The sequence below is a fragment of the Schistocerca nitens genome, chromosome 8, assembly GCF_023898315.1.
Source record: "Schistocerca nitens isolate TAMUIC-IGC-003100 chromosome 8, iqSchNite1.1, whole genome shotgun sequence".
Classification (NCBI taxonomy): Eukaryota; Metazoa; Arthropoda; class Insecta; order Orthoptera; family Acrididae; genus Schistocerca; species Schistocerca nitens.
The window spans coordinates 635,099,587-635,126,457 of NC_064621.1; the positions used below are offsets into that span (position 1 = coordinate 635,099,587).

The 26,871-nt window shown below is 38.7% G+C and overlaps 1 protein-coding gene across 1 annotated transcript in view; it reads right to left on the reverse strand.

Annotated features, from left to right (window-relative positions):
- Positions 1 to 26,871, reverse strand: part of LOC126199332 (nuclear cap-binding protein subunit 1) — a 204,867-nt gene that overhangs the window by 137,031 nt on the left and 40,965 nt on the right. Inside the window, exons 4-7 of the mRNA XM_049936182.1 lie at positions 24,791 to 24,970; positions 22,789 to 22,980; positions 18,113 to 18,328; positions 9,010 to 9,107 (exon numbers count right to left, since the gene is read on the reverse strand). Of these exons, the coding sequence (XP_049792139.1) occupies positions 9,010 to 9,107; positions 18,113 to 18,328; positions 22,789 to 22,980; positions 24,791 to 24,970 (686 nt within the window). The remainder of the gene's footprint in view (positions 1 to 9,009; positions 9,108 to 18,112; positions 18,329 to 22,788; positions 22,981 to 24,790; positions 24,971 to 26,871) is intronic.

The window sequence follows — 26,871 nt, forward strand, 5'->3', positions numbered from 1 at the left end:
ACAAGTATATATAGTTGTAGATGAAGATTTGGATCACGACTTCGTATACTAAACAGGAGAGTGGAATTCAAAAGAACTAGAGAAAATGCAACTCTGAAAGATAAAAGAACGACACAAAATCCCAGTTTCCAATGCACTAAGAATTGGGCTACATCAGTAGGAGAGGAAAGGAATTAATGAAGCAATTACAGCAGGTAAGACCATTGTAAGCACAGTACAGGCAAAGCTAAGAAAGGAACAGGGCAGTATGAGTAGAGTAGAGTAGAGTAGAGTAGAGTAGAGTAGAGTAGAGTAGAGTACAGTACAGTACAGTACAGTACAGTACAGTGCAGCACAGCACAGCACAGCACAGCACAGCACAGCACAGCACAGCACAGATGCAAATAAGTAATGTATAATATATGCAAAACTAAGTGGGAGTAATTAAAAAAATTAAAAAGTGACAAGTTATTGTTAAAAACTGGTGCTAAGACAAATTGCATTTTGTCATTAATGTTGGTTAAGCTTTGTTTTATAGCAATAATGAAACACAATTTTAGAACAGGAATTAAAATGCAAGAGAGACAGGTACCAATGCTAGAATAGATAGATGGCACGGACCTTTGGACTGAAGAGAGAATAGTAGGTTGCTAAACGTCAAAATTGGGAAAGTCATTGTGGCAGAAGGGAAGGAATTCTGCTGTGTAGGAAGCAAGTTTACTTCACCAGATGAGTGCAGCAGATGACTCTGCTATATGGCCTTTTGAGTGCTATCACATCATTTTTCCAGTTTGACTACCTGTGTTGAGACATTTGTGACCCGTTTCAAATGATGGTAAATATTCCTGTCATTCAGAATTTTGTCATAGCCAAAACAAAAAGTTATTTGAACATTCAAAAATTTGGACTATGAAGTTTCTCTGTAGATAAATGATTGCACTGAAAACTAGAAACATTTGTTGAAACTACCCTCAATAGTATGAGCTACATCTTTCCTGTGTTTTGGTATTATTCCAGAAACTCGTGACAAAAACAATGTAAACCTTTTGAGTCATTTCAATTGTTTGTTTTCACTCTTTGCTTCCTTCTGTAATACAAAATGTTTTACTTCTATATGTATTTCAATCTTAATTCAAGAAAAGAATAAATCTTTCAATCGGTAAGTGAAAATTTTTGGATTACTCATCATGGACTGCTATTTGACGTGGAACTGATTATAATGTATGACTGCTTGTGAGGAGTGTTATGGCTTACTTAAGTGTGTTTTTTGGCCAAAACCATATCATTAGGTGGCAAACTGCTGAATGAAATAATAATGACCATCTGCGATATCACTATAACACAGAGGCATTCATTTAGAACAACAATAATAATTTTCAAGTTTCAATTTTTCATTTCATTCGACTTGGTGGGCAGTTTTATATATTACATAAATTATGTTCAGGCACTTGGTTCTACAGCCAACTCAACTGTCATCTGGAAGACTAAGTAACTATTTCACACACACATGAATCTTAATAACTTTCATTATTACTATGTTTACAACTTAACATATATGTTTCCATTCTTGCAAGTATGTAGAATATAAATTGTAAAGACACATTTAAAAACTATATCCATGTCTGAAGCAGTACTGATGATGGTAGCCCCAAACCACAGAGGTAGTTTCATTAATGATTTGTTCCTTACACTATAGAAAAGCAAATGCTTACTCACATCAGATGGGCAGACAATTTAAGATTGAAGTAGAAATATGTATATAACTGTGTGACATACTGATACGATCAGTGCCACTTTATTAGCAGAATTAAGCTCTCACTGAAGACTGAAATTGTACTGAAGCAATTGAAGCAGTGGCATTTGATGAATTTTTGTTGCATTTCTATGTTTTACAACATATCTTGACAAGTTGTGGATTTAGGTACCATTTGTATGAAACATTTTTTTTTACTCTTGTTGACATGTTCATATAATTTGCATAAGCTTCATTAATGAACTAGTTTAGTAACTACTGGGAACAACAAAGAATTACTTACTCATTCATTCATTCATTCTGCATTACAGAAATGGATGACACACAAGCCTAGGTACAGTTGGCCAAAAAACTCAAGCTGGTCCAAAGAGTTAAAAAATTGTAACTGTGGAAAATAGTGCAAGATATAAATGTTCAAAAATAATCTGTAGCAATCTTTCATCACAAACCTATTTACTCCCTCTTTCAGCTAGCTACATAGTAACCACACTGAATACAGTGTTGGAAAACAGAAGAACATAAAGAAGGAATAACTACCCTTGGAAAAAGAAGTTTGGTAAAGCCCCACAATCACTGGCAATCATGTCTGCAAAAAGCACAGCTTTAAGGAAGAGCATTAACTTATTCAAAGTGATCTAATAGACTGTCAGTGAGTTATCTAAATAACATAGGAAGAAGAATGACTGTGAAAAGAAAGGCACACAGTATATGATGACAGAAGAAAGGCACACAGTGTATGATGACAGATTTGAAAAAAGGGTCTACAGATCTGCAAAGTGTCACTGCAGATTGCTTTGTAATTACTACTTCTAGTGTTCAAGGTATGCTGAAAGATTTAAAATCTATTGGCATCAGGTCTCAATGGCAAAACAATTTGTAAAAGTTGATAAATCTCATTCAAAAAGACATGAAAATGACCAAAGCTATATACTGTGTAGAACAGCTCATTTTGAAGATTCCATCTTTTTTGGGAGTGCATACAGGTTGTTATTATTAGGTCTTGTACCTTATTCTTGGCTGACAGCCTTTCATCCATTCACAAGGTAAGTTCTTACAATGCCATCTACCACTTCTGTACATATTAGTTTGATGAAAGGAAGATGGGTGTCCTTTCAAGACACTGTCCATTCCGTTCAACTGCTCTTCCAGGTCCTTTGCTGTCTCTGACAGTATTACAATGTCATCAGTGAACCTCAATGTTTTTATTTCTTCTCCATGGATTTTAATTCCTACTCCAAATTTTTCTTTTGTTTCCTATACTGCTTGCTCAATGTACAGATTGAATAACATCGGTGATAGGCTACAGCCCTGTCTCACTCCCTTCCCAACCACTGCTTCCCTTTCATGTCCCTCGATCCTTATAACTGCCTTCTGGTTTCTGTACAAATTGTCAACAGCCTTTCTCTCCCTGTATTTTACCCCTGCCACCTTCAGAATTTGAAAGAGAGTATCCCAGTCAATATTGTCAAAAGATTTCTCTCTGTCTACGAATACTAGAAACGTAGGTTTGCCTTTCCTTAACCTATTTTCTAAGACAAGTCGTAGGGTCAGTATTGCCTCATATGAAACAACATTTCTACGGAATCCAACCAGATCTTCCCCGAGGTCGGCTTCTACCAGTTTTTCCAGTCGTCTCTAAAGAATTTGTGTTAGTATCTTGCAGCTGTGACTTATTAAACTGATAGTTCAGTAATTTTCACATTTGTCAAGACCTGCTTTCTTTGGGTTTGGAATTATTATATTCTTCTTGAAGTCTGAGGGTATTTCGCCTGTCTCATACATCTTGCTCACCAGATGGTAGAGTTTTGTCAGGGGTAACTCTCCCAAGGCTGTCAGTAATTCTAATGGAATGTTGTCTACTCCCAGAGCCTTGTTTCGACTTAGGACTTTCAGTGCTCTGTCAAACTCTTCACGCAGTAACATATCTTCCATTTCATCTTCATCTATATCTTCTTCCATTTCCATAATATTGTCCTGAAGTACATCGCCCTTGTATAAACCCTCTATATACTCCTTCCACCTTTCTGCTTTCCCTTCTTTGCTTCGAACTGGGTTTCCAGCCGAGCTCTTGATATTCATACAAGTGGTTCTCTTTTCTCCAAAGGTCTCTTTGATTTTCCTGTAGGCAGTATCTATCTTACCCCTAGTGAGATATGCCTCTACATCCTTACATTTGTCCTCTAGCCATCCCTGCTTAGTCATTTTGCACTTCCTGTTGATCTCATTTTTGAGACATTTGTATTCCTTTTTGCCTACTTCATTTTCTGAGTTTTTATATTTTCTCCTTTCATCAATTAAATTCAATATATCTTCTGTTACCCAAGAATCCCAAAGAAAGCAGGTGTTGACAGATGTGAGAATTACCGAACAATCAGTTTAATAAGCCACAGCTGCAAAATACTAACACGAATTCTTTACAGACGAATGGAAAAACTAGTAGAAGCCGACCTCGGGGAAGATCAGTTTGGATTCCGTAGAAATACTGGAACACGTGAAGCAATACTGACCTTACGACTTATCTTAGAAGAAAGATTAAGGAAAGGCAAACCTACGTTTCTAGCATTTGTGGACTTAGAGAAAGCTTTTCACAATGTTGACTGGAATACTCTCTTTCAAATTCTAAAGGTGGCAGGGGTAAAATACAGGGAGCGAAAGGCTATTTACAATTTGTACAGAAACCAGATGGCAGTTATAAGAGTCGAGGGACATGAAAGGGAAGCAGTGGTTGGGAAGGGAGTAAGACAGGGTTGTAGCCTCTCCCCGATGTTATTCAATCTGTATATTGAGCAAGCAGTAAAGGAAACAAAAGAAAAATTCGGAGTAGGTATTAAAATCCATGGAGACGAAATAAAAACTTTGAGGTACGCCGATGACATTGTAATTCTGTCAGAGACAGCAAAGGACTTGGAAGAGCAGTTGAACGGAGTGGATGGTGTCTTGAAGGGAGGATATAAGATGAACATCAACAAAAGCAAAACGAGGATAATGGAATGTAGTCGAATTAAGTCGGGTGATGTTGAGGGTATTAGATTAGGAAATGAGACACTTAAAGTAGTAAAGGAGTTTTGCTATTTGGGGAGCAAAATAACTGATGATGGTCGAAGTAGAGAGGATATAATATGTAGACTGGCAATGGCAAGGAAAGCGTTTCTGAAGAAGAGAAATTTGTTAACATCGAGTATAGATTTAAGTGTCAGGAAGTCATTTCTGAAAGTATTTGTATGGAGTGTAGCCATGTATGGAAGTGAAACATGGACGATAACCAGTTTGGACAAGAAGAGAATAGAAGCTTTCGAAATGTGGTGCTACAGAAGAATGCTGAAGATTAGATGGGTAGACCACATAACTAATGAGGAGGTACTGAATAGGATTGGGGAGAAGAGGAGTTTGTGGGACAACTTGACCAGAAGAAGGGATCGGTTGGTAGGACATGTTCTGAGGCATCAAGGGATCACCAATTTAGTATTGGAGGGCAGCGTGGAGGGTAAAAATCGTAGGGGGAGACCAAGAGATGAATACACTAAGCAGATTCAGAAGGATGTAGGTTGCAGTAGGTACTGGGAGATGAAGAAGCTTGCACAGGATAGAGTAGCATGGAGAGCTGCATCAAACCAGTCTCAGGACTGAAGACCACAACAACAACAACCCAAGGATTTCTACTAGCCCTCGTCTTTTTACCTACTTGATCCTCTGCTGCCTTCACTATTTCATGTCTCAAAGCTACCCATTCTTCTTCCACTGTATTTCTTTCCCCCAGTCCTGTCAATAATTCCCTAATGCTCTCCATGTAACTCTCCACAACCTGTGGTTCTTTCGGTTTATACAGGTCCCATCTTCTTAAATTCCCACCTTTTTGCGGTTTCTTCAGTTTCAACCTGCAGTTCATAACCAATAGATTGTGGTCAGAATCCACATCTGCCCCTGGAAATGTCCTACAATTTAAAACCTGGTTCCTAACTCTCTGTCTTACCATTATATAATCTATTTGAAACCTTCCAGTGTCTCCAGGTCTCTTCCACATATACAACCTTCTTTCATGATTCTTGAAGCAAGTGTTAAGTTATGCTCTGTGAAAAATTCTACCAGACGGCTCCCTCTTTCATTTCTTACCTCCAATACATATTCACGTACTATGTTTCCTGCTCTCCCTTTTCCTAATCTCGAATTCCAGTCACCCATGACTATTAAATTTTCGTCTCCCTTCACTATCTGAATAATTTCTTTTATCTCATCACACATTCCATCAATCTCTTCGTCATCTGCAGAGCTAGTTGGCATATAAACGTGTACTACTGTAGTAGGCGTTGGCTTCGTGTCTATCTTGGCCACAATAATGCATTCACTATGCTATTTGTAGTGGTTTACCTGCACTCCCATTTTTTTTTATTCATTATTAAACCTACTCCTGCATTACCCCTATTTGATTTTGTATTTATAACCCTGTACTCACCTGATCAGAAGTCTTGTTCCTCCTGCGACTGAACTTCACTTATTTCTGCTATATCTAACTTTAACCTATCCATTTCCCTTTTTAAATTTTCTAACCTACCTGCCCGATTAAGGGATCTGACATTCCACACTCCGATCTGTAGAATGTCAGTTTTCTTTCTAATTCAAGAATAATGAATAAGAATAAAGTGGATGTGATCTCCCATTCACCGGCCAAGATAGCAGCTCTTCAGAGAGCTGTGAAGGATGATCTGCTTTTACAAAAGACAGGTATACACGAAATTCCTTGTGAGTGTGGTAAACAGTACATACAACAAACAACATGCAATGTAAAAGATCGGTGCATTGAACACCAGTGTTAAACTGGTCCACTACAGCCTAACAGATCTGTAGTGGCTGAAAATTGTATCTCTATTGGCCATTCCATGGATAATGGGAAAGTTATTATACCAGCCACAGCCCTATTTCTCCTATGATTCAGCTGTCAAGGAAGCTGTGTAAATACAATTAGTAGACAACCTGCTCAACTGAGACATGTGTCTCTGGCTCAACAAATCATAGTAACCCATCATTTCATGTCTGCACTCTCAGAGGAAATACTCTTCTAGGTCTTCACTGCCTGGCATTCCAATATATGCCATGCATAATAATCGACCAAATACTTTGTAAGCACTGTGCATTTGCTGACTCTGGATTTGCTTTGTTTTACTCTGGGAGGTGTAAACTGTTATCTACAATTGATGCTATTGTTAGAGTGTGTGCAGTAAACGGTGGGCGATGTGCAGTGTGACCAAAGTGCTGGGCAAGTTCATTGGAAGGGGAGGCCAACCACCGCTTTCGGCCAGTCGGCGACGTGCTGAGGCGACAGAATCGAAACACACACTCTACAATCTTTCTCAATTTTCAGTTTTGAGGTACTTTTAGCTTTATATGTTAGCTTTGCGATGGCATGTCTTTCATTTTGTTAATGGTTATAATGATATTTGCACTGAAGTAAGACACTAAGTGAAATTTGAAAAAGTTTGCAATAAAAAATAGGAGTCGCTATGATTTTGCATTTGGCATCTATTATAATATAATATATTGCTGCATATGAAATTCAGCTAACATATTGAATTTTTCTTTAGACTTGGGTGGAGGCTATATCTGTCACCAGCCCCAAGAAAATTTATCTGACGTAGCACACTAATTTGCGATCACGCCCACCAGCAATTAAGCCAGAATGAAATATCCGCATCACTCCTCATAATTCATAAACGGTTTGCGATATCAAAATGAGATTTTGGCATATGGTAGCACACACAGAGGAGACTATTCTTCCATGTAGTTATTATGTGAAACTTCATTATCTAACATGTTATTCCACTAACTACAGTCTTCTTAGGTGAAAGAATGTTATTTTTAAAGCCATCACCAGCCAGTGAAACAAGAAATCCTGTAGGTATTGGAACAACATAAGTGAAGACATTACATGTTTATTTTTGCACCAAGGATGTGGTTATTCATAAGATACCTTACTTTCCCTCAATTCCTCACTTAATAAAAGTAATGAACCACTGTTCGTTGTGTCTACACAACATGTTAGTGAGAATATATTGTGCAAATTCCACTGTATTTTGGCAAAAGAAGCAAATTTTAACATGGCTACAAGATAAATGTAGGTTTTACTCAAAATTTGCCATTCATGATGTTTCTTTGTAAGTTACAAAAGGTTAATCCACCAGGTGAAAATAAATCACTATTTTTGTTGCTTCTTCAGTGGAATTCCTTTTAGATGCTAACCAAAGCAGTGATGACAGTAGATCTTTTTGAATGGTCACCATGCAGATGTGGGCGTGCAGGTGCTCCACTTAATGCGGGCATAGGCTTCAGTTTAGAATGACACTTCCCCTCCAGCACTCGGCATTTCCCCTACAGTGCCTGCTCGCACCCCCTAATACTACCACTCTCCCCACACGTGCCCTGCCAACTGCGCTTGTAGATAAGCATTATTTTGCATGCAATCTACCAACAATGTTACTTTTGATGCATGCACATTTACTCCACAGTGTAAAGTGCTTTATAAATCTTGCAAGCAATTCAACTGAAAGGTTGTCAGCCAAAATATTGGTACAAGATGTAATAATATTCTGGGTGCATTCCCAAAAAATTATGGAATGATTCGATTCTCCAGAAATACATTTTGGAGATGTTTGTAGAGTGCTGGAAGGGAGAGCTACTATGCTGCAGTCACAAATAATGTGATATTTTGTAAATTTCCCTACTGAAAAGTCTACCAAAACACAACAAAAAATTCACAAGGTATAGTCTATCACGATATTTAAGGATGCTACAAATGTGATGCCAATGACTTTCTGCACCAGATTGTTAGCATTAATGCTGAAAAATAAAACACTTTTGACTCAGTACAAACATTTTTCAATAAATCTTGTACAGATCATTATATGAACAAACTTACAGTAATTATGATTTGGAAAGGATGTATATTTTATATGCAGATTTCCTGAAGAGAGAAGAAATGGTAAATACTTCCCAAGTGTTACAAAAGCCATTCATATGAAATGTAAATTGCCATAAAACAAAGCTTTCACCCTCCCACATCCCAAATGATAATATAACCCCCCCCCCCCTCTTCCCACACATAAGTGCTAGAAGTACAATACTTGATGAAAGGTTGCATCCCTTAATAACCACAAACCTCCACTTTTGGTCTTTCCTGGATACATTGGTTACCATTATGACTCTAAAAAGGTGAAGCACTGGATACAAATATTTACAAAAAAAGAGAAAACAGATTTACAATGCTAGCCAACATAAAAGTTATTTACCAGTCTTTTCTCTCTAAATGATGCATCTCAATAATCTGATGTAAGTGTTCTTCTATGAGAAACCTTTCAATTGAATGTGCTCCTGGGAGAAGAGGACCCTGCAACCACAAATACAATCAAATATCATCATTAAAAAAAAATTAAAAACTGCAGTCTGTAATTTGGCTGTGATACTAAAAATGTTTGCAGACTAAAATACAATCGTCAGTTGCAAATATATTTTTATTATGCTTTGTCAGTTTTGACAAATTAGTTTTGTCATCTTCAGAAGCCTACAAAATTAGGGATATTACAAATTTTTTGACCTCAGGTACACATTTACATGAAGTATAGCACAGAAACTTACCTAGTACTGGTTTAGCAGATGTCAATATCTTCTTCATAGAAGTGTAATGCCCTGATATGCCAGAAATGTACATATTGTATGTGATTATTGTAAACGCAGATTGACAGTTTACAGCAAATGTGAGACTTAGCCCATTACTTTTATATATTAGAACTATATGTCATGTTTTTCAAACATATTATAAATAATTTCTTTTTATACTCTCCCATGAGGCACCGCCTTATCGTAGCACTGTCCGTGTGGGCGGGAGAGTTTGTGTGCTCGAAGGAAGCTGAGAGCTATATCGGCGGTAGCGTAGCTACTGGCAGGTCCAACCTAGTCGGGCAGGTCTCAGCAGAGGAGCCAGACAAAGTGTGCCTCACAATGACCCGTCTTATATCCTATATCCTATTCCCTACCCTCTCCTCAGTCACCATTCCTTTTCTTTCTCTAATTACCTTAACACACCACTGCCTTGTGCTTGGTCTCGGGAGGGATGAAGAAAAGGGAGAAAGCCCTGAAAGAAAATCTGGAGTGGGGCCCCAAAGGCGGTTGGAAGGTGTACTACATCCCCTTTCGGCAGCTCCTGCAACCGAAATGATACCAGACGTATTGGCTTGCCTTTCTTCTGGATATTATAATTTAGGTCAAGAGGGAGACTGTGATGATTGGGCAACTCACGTGTCTTCATATTTGTCACTCAGGCTTGTAGCATCCTGGAGAGGACACTTCAGCGACGTCCAAGGACTTAGGCAAAACACGGGAAGAGGCAGTTATTGGTTATAAGCTCTGTCTGATTGGCGTAAGACTCGAGTGCCAGGGGCCACTTCCGACGGTGGGAGAGACCATTGCATCTCGTTGGACAGCTACCGCCCACTTCAAGCTGGGCAGCCCCCAGCCAATAAGGTGCTGTCCCGCCACTGTCTGCCTGCTTCACGGGGTGTGTGGAGCTTAGAAGTAATCTTCCACAAGCGGGTTGATATAGTACACCTACTAAAAACAAAAATGAAATAATAAAGGAGTCGCTATTTCATATTGCCACCTGGAATGTTAGGACCATGTGTCCAAGGTACATTGACGATGCCCAAAAGGTTGATTTCATCCGTAAGACTGCCGTAATTGACAGAGAGCTCCATCGTTTGAATGTTGACATCGCGGGACTGCAGGAGACGCGGCTTCCAGACGTGGGCTCTATCAGGGAGGATAATTTCACATTCTTCTGGCAGGGGAAGTCTCAAGACAAGCCAAGACTTCATGGCGTAGGATTTGCTGTTAAAAACACCCTCCTGGACTGTACTGTGCCACCATCCGATGGAACAGAGCGAATTATTGCTTTAATCCTAGGACGCATGGTGCCGAAAACACACATGAATGCATATGCAGGCTCCTCCAAGGCCCTGCCCGAATTTAAAGTTTTCTTCTTTTCATATAATCATTCTTCGGAGTTAAATTTATTTCTGTCAAATTTATTGTCATATTGAAAGTTTCCTAAGATACAGTGACAGGATCTGGTGAGCCTGATTAATATTTTATTAATTAAAAAAAACCCTAAGAGTGAATTTTTATTATGTACATCTATTTACATACAACATATACAAATAATTTTATTAATTCTCTTATAAGTTGCAGTTTACATTTTGTAACATTTATTACAACCCATTTCTTCAGTTAAAACATACTCATTATTCACAATATTATGTATATAGGCAATATTTTGACAAAAAGTTATTATTCATTGTTCACATGAAAACGCATTTTTCTTAGTTTTCAACATGTGACAGACAAGAAGCACAAAGAACGCCACTATGTTCCTTACAAATGTTGGATTTACACGTAATGCATGTCATAGCACTTTTCCTGTGTTTGTTATATGGACAATAATTGCATCTTCTTCTTTTTCCTGAAACAGGTAGTTGGTTCGGTAATATGACATCTTTTTGAACTCCACAGTTTTGCATGGCATCAACGATTTTCTTTGGAAGATTAGGGATCTGAATACTAAGTTCCATTAGTGGTCTTACCATTTCCTCTGCTAAATCTCTTAGGAACAAATGCCTTTTATCACTTCTTCCACTATGGTATGTCAGATGTTGGGCGGAAAATAAAATTTCACTGTTCATTGCTGTGACGTCCATCATATTCATCCATAATGCAAATGGCCATCTTCTTGTTTGTCTCTTGCGAGTGTAATAACGAATTTTCTGGTCCATTTGATCAACTCCACCCTTCGTAGAGTTATAGAACTTTATTATATCTGGATTTTTTTTTTTTTTTTGCATGAGTTTCATCAATGTTTCTGTCGTGATGCATTGTGCTAATGAGAACTACAGACTTTTTCTTTTTGGGAATATAACTCACCATTGTAATGTCACCTTTAAATACAAAGAGGAATGAATCGCTCTTGAGGTAGATGGTTTCATCTCATTAGGAATTTCTGGTTTATTTTGTTTGATTGTTCCCACCACTGTAATTTGCTTCTGAAGCATCTCTTCTGCCAGCTGCACACTAGTAACGAAGTAGTCAACAGTAATATTTTTTAATGATCCTTCAATGCTTTTAGCAAGATCTTTCACTACATTCAATCCAAGATTTTTCTGAATAGGTTCATGGGGCTTCCATCCCGTGTAAACAATTCCGTCTAAAGCATATGCAGATGTAGCATCACATAACCAAAATATTTTTATGCCATACTTGGCTGGTTTAGAGGGCATATACTGGGTGAAGCTGCATCTTCCACGGAATGGGACTAGCTGTTCATCAACTGTGAGCGAATCACTGGGAATCATTCTATTTCTACACTTGTCACGAAATAATTCCCATACATAGCGAACAGCTGCAAGTTTGTCATCTGCCGATCGAGCTTCACGGGTACACCTGTCATCAAATCTAATCATTCTCCTTATATCCTCGAATCTATTTACTGACATGGTGGCCTTATATGTAGGATTTGCCTTTTCATCCAAGAATAATTCTCTAATAGGGACATCACAACTCTTCTCAACACCAGAAAGCAGTAAAAGACCACGAAAACCCTCCATTTTAGCAAGTGAAATGTTTTTACAAGTTTTACCACGTAAAGCAGCCACTCTTCTGGCTTCAATATTTGTGCAGTTGATGATTTCCTCTAGTATTTCCTTGGAGATGAAATAGTCCCAGGCATCCTTAGGTTTACAGGTTTTCGAACCACGGGCTGGACCAGGTGCCTCCTTTACGATATTATGGACAGGCGTACAAAAAGTTGCAGGAGGATCTAATTTCCAAATCGTTCCACTCTGACTAATGTATGTGTGGTCTTCTATACCTTTTTGTGGTGGTTCTTCATTTTCAGAGTCTGATGAAGTAATATTATTGGAAGGACTGTCATCTGCCTCAATATTCACATCTGCAGATTCATTGGCTGATTCTTCACTACTTGCATCTTCAAAAATATTTCCTTCCTCGCATGAATCATCTTCTTCAAACCACTGAGCCACAACACTTTCAAAATTAGCTGCATTTGCACGGACTGACCCTCTTACTTTGCGTGTCGAAGCCATAGCAAAAGGCGTGTCTCTCGAACAGCAGCTTGTGCAGCACTAAACGAGTCATACTCGTAACAATATGGGCCTTGCAGCAACAAACAAACTACAGTAACAATGAGGCTGATAAGAGCAGCACAGGATAACAATAGCAAAACATCTGATAGCAAAAATATCAATAATACACCGACATCGCCAATATGTATTATCTTTTAGTTATACTATTACTACTACAGCACTCCTGTTGCTGGAAATACCACTACAGTTATTGTTGAATTAATAACTGCTCCCAAACAAATGTTGAAGACAATATAGGCTAAAGAACATTTATAAATGTGTGAGGGCTTCTGAAGCCCTGCTTATGCATTCATGGTGTATGGGTAAACGTATTGAATTATACAAAAAACTTAAAAAGATATCTCGTTCAGACTTGATAGGAGGAATGTCACAGTGTTAGTGAAAGAGTACTGGAAAGCAGTTTGAAATCAAACAAAAAATTACAGATTTTTTTTAAAAATGAAGACATACAAGGGCCTCGGAGGCCCTGTATATGCATCCTAGGGTTAAAAATATGCTCCTCAAGCAGCACTGTCAACATCCTAAATGTGTACGCTCCCACCTTATTATCCAGTGTGGAAGAGAAGGATCTGTTTTATGATTTACTCAGCGACAGAATAGCCAAGGTACCTAGCACCGAGACACTGTGTATTCTAGGGGACTTTAATGCTAGAGTTGGATCAGACAATGACATATGGCCAAATTGCCTGGGACATCATGGGGTGGGAAAAATGAATGCAAATGACCAGAAACTGCTTGAAGTTTGCTGCTTTTATGGACTCTGCATTACAAACACATATTTCCAGCTTAAGTTTCAGCACAAGGTGTCCTGGAGACCCCCGCGCTCTCAACACTGGCATCAACTTGACTTAGTCATAGCTAGGCGTACCGGTCTCAAAAATGTGCTACTGACACGAAGTTATCATAGTGCTGATTGCAACACTGACCACGCCCTGGTGGCGTGCACATTGAGGCTCACTCCTAAGGAATACCACCACGCTAAACCGAGAGGTCATTCCCATATCAACACAGATCATGTTCATGACACACAAAGAAAGCAGGATTTTGCCAGTAATTTTGAAAGTGCTCTCCCAGGAAACATGCAAGCAGAAAGGAATGTTGATAAATGGGCAAAACTCTCGGGTGCAGTCTACAGCTAGGCAGTATTGGCCTATGGAATAAAAGGAAAAAGAAATAAGGACTGGTACAAGCAAAATTTGGAAGAAATGGAACCAGTCACTGAGGCTAAATGGAAAGCCCTGCTTGCTTACAAAAGAAATCCAAATGAAAGAACTCGAGATGACCTACAAAAAGCAAAGAACAGGGCACAGCAAACATCCAGGAGATGCGCAAATAACTACTGGCTGAATTTATATGCAGGTATACAGAAAGCGGCCGATTATGGGGATGCTAAGGCAATGTACGATGGTATTAAGAAAGCAATTGGACCAACTGTCAGAAAAACAGCTCCTCTGAAGTCCAAGACGGGTGAAGTCATTACTGATGAAGGCAAACAAATGGAACGCTGGGTTGAACACTATCTCGAGTTGTATGCAGCCGACAATGAAATTAGCAAGGATGCATGTGACGCCATCAAACAAATGCCATTTATGGAAGAACTAGATGCAATGCCTACTATGGAAGAACTCAGTAGAGAAATAGACTCTCTTGCTAATGGAAAGGCCCCAGGTGAAGATGGGATCCCTGCAGAGGTTCTTAAGTATAACAAGTCTGTTCTTCTCAAACATTTATATTCACTTATCACAACCAGCTGGGAAGAAGATTATGTCCCAATGAGTATGTGGAATTCGAGGATAGTTACTATATACAAACAGAAAGGGAACAGAAGTGACTGTAACAATTACAGAGGCATTTAATTACTAAGCGTAGCCGGGAAAGCTTATGCAAGAGTCATCCTAATGCGACTACAAATCTTAGCTTCCAGAATCTACCCAGAATCTCAGTGTGGTTTCAGGCCTGGCTGATCAACCGTAGGTATGATCTTCTCCTTAAGACAGCTACAAGAGAAATGTCGTGAGTGGCAGAGACCACTTTATATTGTTTTCATTGACCTTGTTAAAGCGTTTGATTTAGTGAGCAGAAATGGGCTTTTCAAACTGTTGCAGAAGACTGGATGCCCACCTAAACTACTACAAATAATTGTCTCTTTCCATGAAAAAACACAAGCAACAATCTGCTTCAACGGTAAAACATCAGAAGTATTCCCTGTTAATAGCGGTGTGAAACAGGGGTGTGTGTTAGCTCCTACATTATTTGGGATTTTCTTTTCCCTTCTGCTCAGATTTGCCTTTGAAGACTGTGAGGAGGGAGTGTATCTACATACGAGGTCTGATGGAAATCTTTTCAACATTGCTCGCCTCAAGGCCAAGACCAAAGTAAATACAGTTGTTATCCGTGAGTTGTTATATGTGGACGATGCACCTCTAGTAGCGAACACAGAAGATGAGCTGCAGAATATAATTAACAAATTATCACATGCCTATGAAAAATTTGGTCTATTCATCAGCCTTCAAAAGACTAAGATCATGGCGCAAAGCACTACTAACATCCATCAGCATTGATGGCAATCCTCTCCAGGTAATTGATGACTACAATATGTAGCAACTTGTCCATGGACACTGAAATTACTAACAGAATCGCAAAGGCATCATCTGTCATGGCTAGATTGAAAAACAGAGTATGGAACAACGGACTGCTTACCACAAAAACTAAATTAAAAGTCTACAACACTTGTGTTATAAGCACCCTTCTCTATGGCTGTGAGACATGGACAACTCTTTCTAAGCTTGAATCTCGACTAAACAGCTTCCGTCTCCGCTGTCTCCGCAAGATCGTTCAGATCTCTTGGAGAGATAGAGTACCCAACACCAAAGTCTTTCATCGTGCAAGCACAACCAGCATCTTTGCACTCCTGAGTCATCGACGTCTAAGATGGTTGGGACACGTCACGTGCATGGATCCTGAATGGATACCGAAACAACTGCTGTACGGAGAACTTCAGGAGGGTGTGAGGCCAGTGGGACGACCGCATCTTCGTTTCAAGGATGTCTGCAAGAGAGACCTGACCAAGACCAGAATCAATCCAAGTCGCTGGGAAAGCATTGCAGATGACCGTGTCAAGTGACGAGTAACTGTGCGCAACGGTGTCAAGCTCTCAGAGGACGAACGCACACGGGAACAAATCAGGAAGAGGATAAAGCGAAGACACAGAGCGGCTTCTGTTCGAAGTCCCTCAAATTTCACATGTCCAAACTGCAGTAGGGACTGCCACTCTCGAGTGGGACTTTTTAGCCACAGCAGATGATGCAGACTCTGAACCAAGCATGTTACACCATCATCCCTCAAGGATGGAGGGATTCCATTATATATTATAAATAAATAATTTCTTTTTATACTTTTGTTATAATTCTTGTATATGTTTTTAGATATGCTCCTTGCTGCCAGCACAACAGATACATAGATGTGATTCAGTTATTGTAAATTGTCAATCTGTGTTTACAATAATCACATACAATTTGTACATTTCTGGATATACTATGGCATTATGCTTCTATGAAAAAGATACTGAGATCTGCTAAACCAGTACTAAGTACGTTTCTGAAATATACTTCATATACTTCACATAAATGTATAGCCAAGGTCTAAAATTTTATAATATTCCTAATTTTGTAGTCTTCTGAAGATGACAAATTAATTTTTTGAAACTGGTAAAGCATAATAACAATATATTTGCACCTGATGAATCAGTTTTATTCTGAAAACTGTATACTACAGTCACTGTAAACTATACCCACGAATAAAATAATAAAAAGTACTAAAACATTCTTTAATCCTGTGTTATCTACTGATAACAGCAATAATTCACATTATTCTTTCCGCACCACTGCCAAGGACTTGCTGCACAATTACTGCCATCAAAGCTGCGTCATGTTCTACAGTAAAAGTGCAATCATTATGAAAAGCAATCACTAATTTGGCTGTTAAAAATCAACATATAAAATCCACTCTTATCATCTGTGAAGGGGAGCAACGTTGTCTCATCAAAATTTTTTCAGTTTTTCCCAGTTGAAATTACACATTTCCCTGAACCAAGTCACACAGAGCCAGGTCAGGTGAAGAAAGCTGCATCGGTTGGTGGAACCATGCCATTTTTGGCCAAAAACTGACTAACAGAGTTGGCTGTGTGTGCAGGTGTGTTGTTATGGTGGAAGAACCAGTCTCCTGTCTGCCACAAATCAGGTCTTTTTTGACTCAACCGAGCTCCAAGAGAACCTACTAATCTCTAACGGTTCATCAATTGTCTGTCAACAGTCTGTGAGCACATGCCCTCGAAATTTTTCAGTATTTTCATTGATTCGGGCAATTGATGGACATCCAGAATGAGGTTTGTCATCAAATGACATGTCGCTATTTTTAAATCGAGCAAGCCACTTGTTTTTCCCATAGTGTCATCTTGATAAGCTGTTTCTGACATTAAAACAGTCTCAGCAGCATTTCTACTGAGTAGAAAACAAAATTTCACAGCTGCATATTGCTCTCTTAAACGTGTCTTCACAGAAAACAAAACACGAACAAAACAGCACTATCAAACAATCACGGCAGATGAACACAACCCGTCAGGTCAACAACAGAGGCAGCACTGAACTGGCAATGAGTTGCACTATACATGCCCAGTGTCAGAAATGCATACTACATAAGGTCCAGCCAAGGCAATGTTATTGAAGTTAGTTTTTTTTTTTTTTTTTTTTTTTTTTGGGGGGGGGGGGGGGCTTTTTATGTGGATTGAAACTGATGGTGGAATCATCAAATTTTATTGTGACTAAGATCAGTTGCAAATTTACTGTGAACTGATCTCAATCAGTAAATAGGAAAATGATAACAAACAAATATAAATAAATAATGAAAACATTACCATATCACATGTGGTACAATGTTCAGAAGTTTTATTTATAATTACAAGTTTAAGGCACCACATGTCTATTACTACTGTACTGTATATCTTTGTTTGAGAAAAATTAATTAAATGATACAATAAAAGAATTGCAGAAGTTTTAGCATACTTCTTGAATAAATCACAACGAGGCACACATGCAAGAGGTAAGGTCTTCTGGGACCAAACTGCTGAGGTCGCCCGTCACACATACAAGAGTAAACAATAATATTACCAAAGTCTGAAACATACCTCTGGGCAATCCGTGTAGTCAAACATTCTAAAAACAGCATGTGGCATTGGGTACACATAGCTGTCATGATGTGGAGGAGGTAGGATTGTTGGTAAGTTGTGCTGAAGTGCTTCAGAAAGTGTGCTGTCAAACGCCAAGTAAGGACGTGGAATGTGTTTTTCTGCCCAGTTATCTTGTCGAAGCTTCCGAATCTGGGCCCAAAGGCAATCCAAGTACTGCAAAACGAAAGTTGTTCATGAAAAAAATATATCATCAGCACTTTCAAAGATAAATGTAATGTTCACCATGGCACATAACACAATATGTACATCTACTTAATAATATTTGTTCATTTCTATTCCAACTGAATACTTTTCCTTCTATGCGAGTGCAGCTGACAACATTCAAGATTTCAGGCATAAATAAACAACACATCTGCTTTCACTTGTCACAACTATGCCACTGGCATTATTCTCATGCAAATTTCTTGTAGCATATTAGCTAGAGCCAACACTATTTACTTATCCGAAAACAACAGAGTGGAATTGTGACAACATTATCCTACTTTTTGGAACTCCACAGGGAGGAATGACGGACAGAGTAAAGATGAAGCAGCACGTGTCACAGAGAGTACGTGGCAGTTCCAATCCAGTTAAGACAAAGGCAGAGTGAGAAATTAAAACAGGTTAGGGGAAAGAGAAGTGATAGTCATTTAAGAACTAAGGACTAGGGCAGCAGAGAAAAAAAAAGTATCAAGAAGGGAGGGAGGGAAATGAAATGGGGAAAAAAGGAATAATGAAAAGAAAGGGGGGAAGATAGGATCTACATGATTGCTCTGCTATTCACAATAAAGTGCCTGGCAGAGGGTTCAATGAACCACCTTCAAGCTGTCTCTCTACCATTCCACTCTCGAACGGAGTGAAGAAAAAACAAGCACTTAAATTTTTCTGCGGGAGCACTGATTTCTCTTATTTTATCGTGATGATCATTTCTCCCTATGTAGGTGGGTGCCAATGGAATGTTGTCACAATTGGAGGAGAAAACTGGTGATTGAAATTTGATGAGAAGATCCCATCGCAATGAAAAACACCTTTGTTTTAATGAATGCCACTCCAATTCACGTATCATGTCTGTGGCACTATCTCCTCTATTTTGTGATAATACAAAACAAGCCACCCTTCTTTGTACTTTTTTGATGTCATCCGTCAGTCCCACCTGATGCATATCTCACACCGCACAGCAATACTCCAGAGTAGGGCGGACAAGCGTGGTGTAAGTGGTCGCTTTAGCAGTCCTGTTGCACCTTCTAAGTGTTCTGCCAATGAATCGCATTCTTTGGTTTCCTCTACCCACAACATTATCTATGTGATTGTTCCAATTTATGTTATTTGTAACTGTAATCCCTAAGTATTTAGTTGAATTTACAGCCTTCAGATTTGTGTGACTTATCGCGTAATCGAAATTTAGTGGATTTCTTTAAGCACTCATGTGAATAACCTACACTTTTCTTTATTCAGGATCAATTGTCACTTTTTGCATCATACAGATATCTTATCTAAAGCATTTTGCAATTCATTTTGCTCATCTGATGACTTTACAAGATGGTAAATGACAGCATCATCTGCAAACAGTCTAAGGCAGCTATTAAGATTGTCTGCTATATCGTTAATAGAGATCAGGAACAACAGAGGACCTATAACACTTCCTTGGGGAATGCTGGATATTACTTCTGTTTTACTTGATGACTTTCCATTTATTATTATGAACTGTGTTAACACAGGTTAAGTTCAGGGGTGTGGTGGAATGTATTGTATCCCATCTGCAGAGTTCAAAGGAATTAGTGCTGAGTGACAGAATCCAAGTGGTCTGCATGATAAAGAAAGGCACTGAGGTCCCTGGAGTTACGCTGTAGAGCATGTTCAGCAACTGGGTAATGGGTAAGTGGATACTCGATCAGTTATGTCTCTCAGGTATAAAAGTAGACACATAAGCTGCCTTATCAGTCAGAGTATTTATTGCTTACAGTTTGACTTTCTTGTAAAAAGCTATTTGTGTCTTTTGGAACCATGAAGTATAGCTAGTTAGGGTCGATAGCACGGTGGGTGGTTTGACAATGAGTGAGCCAGCCCAAAACTGGTAGTCACTGTGGCAAAAAGTATTATGCAGTCATCCTGAAGCAGCACGCCTCGAATCACCAAGTTTAGTTGTAGTCACGTCTACAGCATCTATAATTACTCCTCACTCTACCCTTCTCATCTCTGGACTGAAGCTGGCACAGTCCTTACTGGTGTACCATCTTTAACCTCCTATTCTCTCTCTGTCACCACACACTTTACCTTCATCCACCCTCATCCTCATTACACATGGGTCGAGTGACCTGATTTTTCTTTCTAATCTTCCCCATTCATTCATCAATTAATTTCTCTGCCACAATGTGTTTTTCTAAAGTTGTACTACAAAATGGGGCACTTCCCCTCTCTAAACCTGGAACAGCTTTCTGTTGCTCACCAATCCTGGCAGCATTCTGGTCAGATCCATTACTCTTTCTCAGACATTTGTGAAATCATTGTTGCAAAACAATATTTGGTAAATTTAGAGAATTGTTGTTCAGGGTAGATTATGAGACAATTCTATTTCGTCCACTGTATATCCCTCATAGATATCATTAGTAAGAGCTAAGAGAGACTGGGACACTTTTATCTGTCTCACTGCAGTGTGACCTCACTTGCCTGAGACTGCAGCCATGTGTGTGTGTGTGTGTGTGTGTGTGTGTGTGTGTGTCAGTCATCTATTTTTGGTGAAGGTCTTACTGGCCAAAAGCTTTATTTGTGAGAGTCTTTATGTTGTGCCTATCTGGGACTGAGCATCTCCACTATATGGTGAGTTGCAACTTTCCTTTTCATAATTTTTTATATGACCAGATGCACAAATTTAAAAGGTTGACATGCTGTATGAGTGAAGCCAAACAAAGCCTTAGTTCTCTGAAATTTATCGTTAAAAAAGTGATGACTGGGAACTTTGTGACTGAAATATTTGCTTTTGTAAAACTGTCAACACCTTTTTCTTCCAAAATGGTCCTTGTTTTCTTCATTTGGCTGTATTTGAGCTTTCAAAAAGGATTGTTCTGTTGAAAAGCAGCAGCATTTTCCCACTGGTGAAATGAATATGTCTCCAATTTATGGTGTTTTCGGACATTATTTGTCTTTTCTCACCCAATTCAATCCACACAACTAATTTTGACCTTACGTGAGCATTAATACCCATGCAATTCATGCTTGATAATGCTACAGATACAACTGACAAGGCATTTAGTGTTAAAGTAGAACCAAATGCACGGAAACTCTATTTTAATACTATAGAAACTACTTCAATGCAGTTGAAAAACATTAAAGATTTTATAGGAGTGCATAGTTTCACATCAATATGTACTAATAAAGGTTTCTCAGATTTCCAGCCACATCAAGTGGTTTAAAATCCACGAGTTTTTGGCCGAGTACTCCTTGGCCATTGTTAAGTGGTGGCTGTTTTCTGGTTGCTGCTGCTGTCCTTATATAGCTGCACTGCCTTCCGTGACGTCACTGGTACCCACTCCGGCACCATATGAAGGAAGCGCGGCTATATAAGGATGGCAGCAGCAACCAGAAGACAGTCACCACTTGACAATGGCCGAGGAGTACTCGGCCGAAAGCTCATGGATTTTAAACCACTTGATGCGGCTGAAAGCCTGAGAAACCTTTATTGCTACAGATGTTGTTTTCCAATCACTCTACTGCAGAGGCTAGAGTGGCAGATGGCTGCAAGCATAAGCAAACTTCAGTCAAAGGGGAGAGGGCTAGTGAGCTTAACCAAGCCTCACCTTCCTTTTGCAGGGCTGCAGCCTACAGCACAACTGGCATATTTTCACAGGGATCGCTGATCTCTTCTGGTGTTGTAAGGGTTGTAATTTAAATCTGTTATGGACCAGGATTAGTCGCTTCGCTTATTTCAGAATAAGAAAACAACAATCAATGCACAACACAAAGCTTTCAGGGACAGTTACCATGCAATTGCTTGTTGTGGTTCGCCGAGTATTCACGCCGGACCTCTAGCAGTAATCAATGCAACCACACTTCAAAAAATTCACCATGTTAAAAGTGCCCGCATTACCCCATCTTTTGAGCTTTAGCTAACAAACAAAAATATGCTTTTCTTTGTTATAAAATGTGAGGTCCCAAGGCTGAGTACTACATTGCATTACGCAGCATGTATCTTAAATGGACCATTCATCTGCCCACAATTGGCATGGGACTAGAGCATTGAGTGCATTGATGTTTTTGGGTTCGTACACTTTTTATCTTGAAGACAGGTTCTTAATGGACATTATCTTTACACTTTGGGCTTTGCCAGATGACTTACAATACCAGTGACTGAAAATTGGTTACACTTTTAATATTTATATGCAAAAAATATCAAACTATTTGTGATAAAATAGTTAATCTGGATACAATTCACTATGAAATGACTTTGTTTAGTAATTTTGTGTTTCTGCATTTTGAGGCAGAATTCGCATCTATTTCGCATTTATCACAACAAGCGAATTTTTCCAGTCCCTAATCATAAGGAAAGTAGACTCACAACTCTGTCACCAACTTGTTTAACTGTCAGGAAAGTTATTTGGAATGGATCTAGCATCTATATAGAAACTACAAGTACTTACCTCCTCTTGTGGATGAGGGTGATCAAGAGCCCACACTCTAAGGGCACCATGATGCTTTTTGCTTCTCTTTCCAAGAAATACTTCAATGGAAATTAGAAGATGTTCTAGTGACTGTTCTTTCTTTTCATATAACTCCCGTCCAACCCACGGCAGTGTCGACAATACAGCAAACACATACCAATCCTTCCTCACCTGCAGACAAAGAGAAAGGAGTAGAATTGAAGTCACAAAACTTTTCAAAAATTAAATAATCAATGCAGTAAATATTTCAGACAGCTTTATGGATACTTTAACAACCCATTATGATGTTACATACACAGGTGTAATGGTACACTGCTATAAATATATAAAGAGCAGTCAAATGAAAATGAGACAGATAGAAAAAAATAAGTATAATGTTTATCATTTCAAAAGTGATTACCATAACTGTTAATACATTTATCCCACTGTGAGACAAGAAGATCAATGCCTTCATGGAAAAATATTTTGTGGTTGCCTATGGAACCATGATTATATCCACGCACGTACGTCTTTGTCCGAAGCAAATCAATGGCCACGCTTGTCTTTGTTCAGGGCTGTAAAAATATGAAAATCGGATGGGGAATGATCAGGACTGTATGGAGGACGTGTAAGGTTTTCCTAGTAAAACTTCTGCTGACAGCATCACACCAGCAAATTACACGGAGAAAGAATTATTTGGGTGGTAGTCTTCCTATGTAATGTGATCTGCAAACATACAGTGAGTATTACAACAAATGTGTCATTAGAATGTGTTGGGTACCCATTCTTCGGATGCTCACCTTTTTGTTCTCCTTTCTTGCTCTTTTTTTCATTAATACTTTTGTGTGTGTGACCTAATTCTCTGTGCGTTATCATCACAGTGTGCAGGTATTTTTTTACAATTGCTTCATCAAGGTCTTTTTTTTATATTATTGAACACTGGACAGCTTCATGATTGCTTAATCGAGGTTTTTTTTTTTCTTATATTATTGAACAATGAGCAGCTTCAGGTGAACAATCACAACCAAATATATGCAGAATGCAAATGTAATACTTTTAAATCTAAAATAAGGAAAAGAAACCACTTGCCTATAGTGGCCTGAGTTATGGAGCATAGAAACACATAACAGAAAACAGGATTTCGACCAGCTTTTGAGCTCTTGCTCTGTTTCTAGTCAAAGTACACACATTCACACGCACAACCACACAGACACCACAACACGCACTCCCATGGAGCTGGCCATGGACACTAGAATGTGTTTTTGAGTGTCAGTGTGCATCAATGTATGTACTTTTATTAGAAAAAGGAGCACGGGATTGAAAGCTAGTATGAATGCTGCTTTCTGTTAAGTATATCTATGCTCCACACATCAGTCTGCTATAGGTGAGCAATTATCTTCCCCTTGTTTTACATATTGTTCCACTCATGAATTTCCATTATTGTTATTCTTTAAATCTACAACAGAAAAAATTAAGATTTGTAGACAGGATTTTTTTAAGGCCAGGTAACATGCATCATAGTCTTGCAAAAAAATTTTAAAAACACAGTAAGAAGCTCCTGTAGTTTGAACATAAGCTGAAAATTGTATATTGTATATTCATCATCATGTGTAGAGTTACTGAAAAAGTCACAGGGTAGAACAAAAAATTATGAAGTTCCAAAACACACATACTGGTACAGAAGCAAATAACCATTCCTCTGATGTGTGGCTTTGTTCTGAAGCTAAAGGTGTGGCCTCAAAACTGTAGGAATTTTGTATTTCATTTTCTTACTATTCGCGTGCCTGCAATGAAGAAATCAGTAACTCCAGAATCTCAACATACATGTTTGCACCAAGTGCACGACTCTTTCGGACTCAACTTCTGGTACGTAAGTTGTTCTACAATACAGTCAATAAACCTTAAAGAAGTCTCTCTTGTGCTGAAAAACTTATGTGCAAAATTAAACCATAATCAGGATAAATAACTGAATTTTATAAAAGTAACACAGTACAGAATTTACCTGTGGGACACCATCTTCCTTAGCAGCATCAACCATGTTGTCAAGTAGCTGCATTAAAGATCCTGCAGAAATTACATGGCAATTCACAAGGTCTGCTAAGAAGCGTAATGAATACCGTGCCGCATCCCACCGACAACTTTTCAGTGAATCCTTCAGGTTGCGTACCATGTAATCTACAAACTGAGGATAGAAAGTACAGTATGTAAGTCTGACATAACACATATTACCATATATGTTCCATGTAATGTCTATGATATATACCATTTAAATAAAGTGACATTGTGATTGAACACAGTTTTCTAATATAATTTCACTGTGATGAGCCATTTACAAATAATTGCTAAGTACATTAATTATTCACAGAATTATTTAACAATACTGGCACAATAAAAATCTTTATATAGTCAATGATAGTTTACTGCTCATAAAAGGTCCTCTACAGTCAGTGATGTCAGGCACACTATTTTCAGAAACTACCGTATTTACTCGAATCTAAGATGCACTCGAATCTAAGCCGCACCTGAAAAATGAGACTCAAAATCAAGGAAAAAAAAATTTCCCAAATCTAAGCCGCACCTGAAATTTGAGACTCGAAATTCAAGGGGAGAGAAAAGTTTTAGGCCGCATCTCCAAATCGAAACAAAGTTGGTCCATTGTAACAGGAGACACAATTTAGGTCGAATGAATGACGATACAGCTACAGTGGATTGGTTCGAGTCATAACCTTAGCAGTTAAGCTTTACCAGGTAGCCACTGCTATGCGTCAGGCGCTCCGTCCGTATTTATCCGGGTACCCTTCCTTTTTCATGTGCTTCAGTTTAAATTGATTGCTTATTTTTCTTTGATCTGAAAAGCGTCATTTTCTTTGTTATAAGTGTTTACGTCACTCTAAGCTGAAAATGCATTACTGTACTGTGTCATGCATTGTTTGTCGCATTCTGATAGTGCGTGTTTACGGCCTGTCGCCGCTCGCGGCATGGCTTGCGCACTACCGCCGCTTACAATAAAAAAAAAAAAAAAAAGAGAGAGGAATCGTCTCATTAGCGAAACAATGGCAAGAGACTGCTATTTGTTGTTACTTACACTGCGTATGATAGAAGATGTTCTGAACGAGAGTTTAGCGACAATTTTTCTCCGTTTGAAAATCTTTGCAGGCGCCTCTTTAGTACATTACATTCTGCACAGAACTTAGAGTCATCTTAGATTTAAAAATCTAGTCAATTGCTGTGCTTCATTTCTGACTGTATCACTATTAGGCATAAGAATAATACAAATATATACATGACATATGTATATTCTTCCGCGTTTGGTGTTGTCTCACTCTAGTTTCGTAGTTTATTAGGCAGACAGGATTTAAATGAGATAGCAGCAAACACGAAAGAATACATGGCAAAATGTTTATATTCGTATTATTCTTATGGTGAAGAGAATACTGCATGCGATTCACAATTCATAGAAGTTCCTATTAGCAACCATCTCTTCTCACAGGTAGGACAAAATTCAGAACGTAGAGTTGGCCATATTGACAAACATCCCAAACAGTCTTGCCAGTCGGATTTTCGTAGTACATTGAAATGCTGCTACATTCGAAGATGAACAATACGGAATTTGTATTTACTTCGTTGGATAATGTATGAAAATGCAGTGGTCGAAACTCGGGGCGGAGAAAAAAAACTCGTCTTCCACCTTTTTTTTAATTTATTTACTGACGCAGAGGATTTGGTGCCAGTATTTATCTTTGTGCCTACTGCCTACAGAGCTTTCCTGTGTAGCGCTACATATATTCGACGGCAGAAGTTAGTTGTGGCGGCACCCACCAACATTTTTCAGAATTTCCGCTTGCTTTGCACTCGATTCTAAGCCGCAGGCGGTTTTTTGGATTACAAAAATCGGAAAAAAGTGCGGCTTGGATTCGAGTAAATACGGTACGTCCGTATCACTAACATCACGCAGATGTCCAGTGAACTAACACTGAATTTCCTTTTCTAAAGTTTTCGTTTAGCATAGAACATGTGAACACCAGCTGTCTACTTCTGGTGTGTTTTCTTCTTTATCATTTCAGTTAACTTTCCACTGCAGTT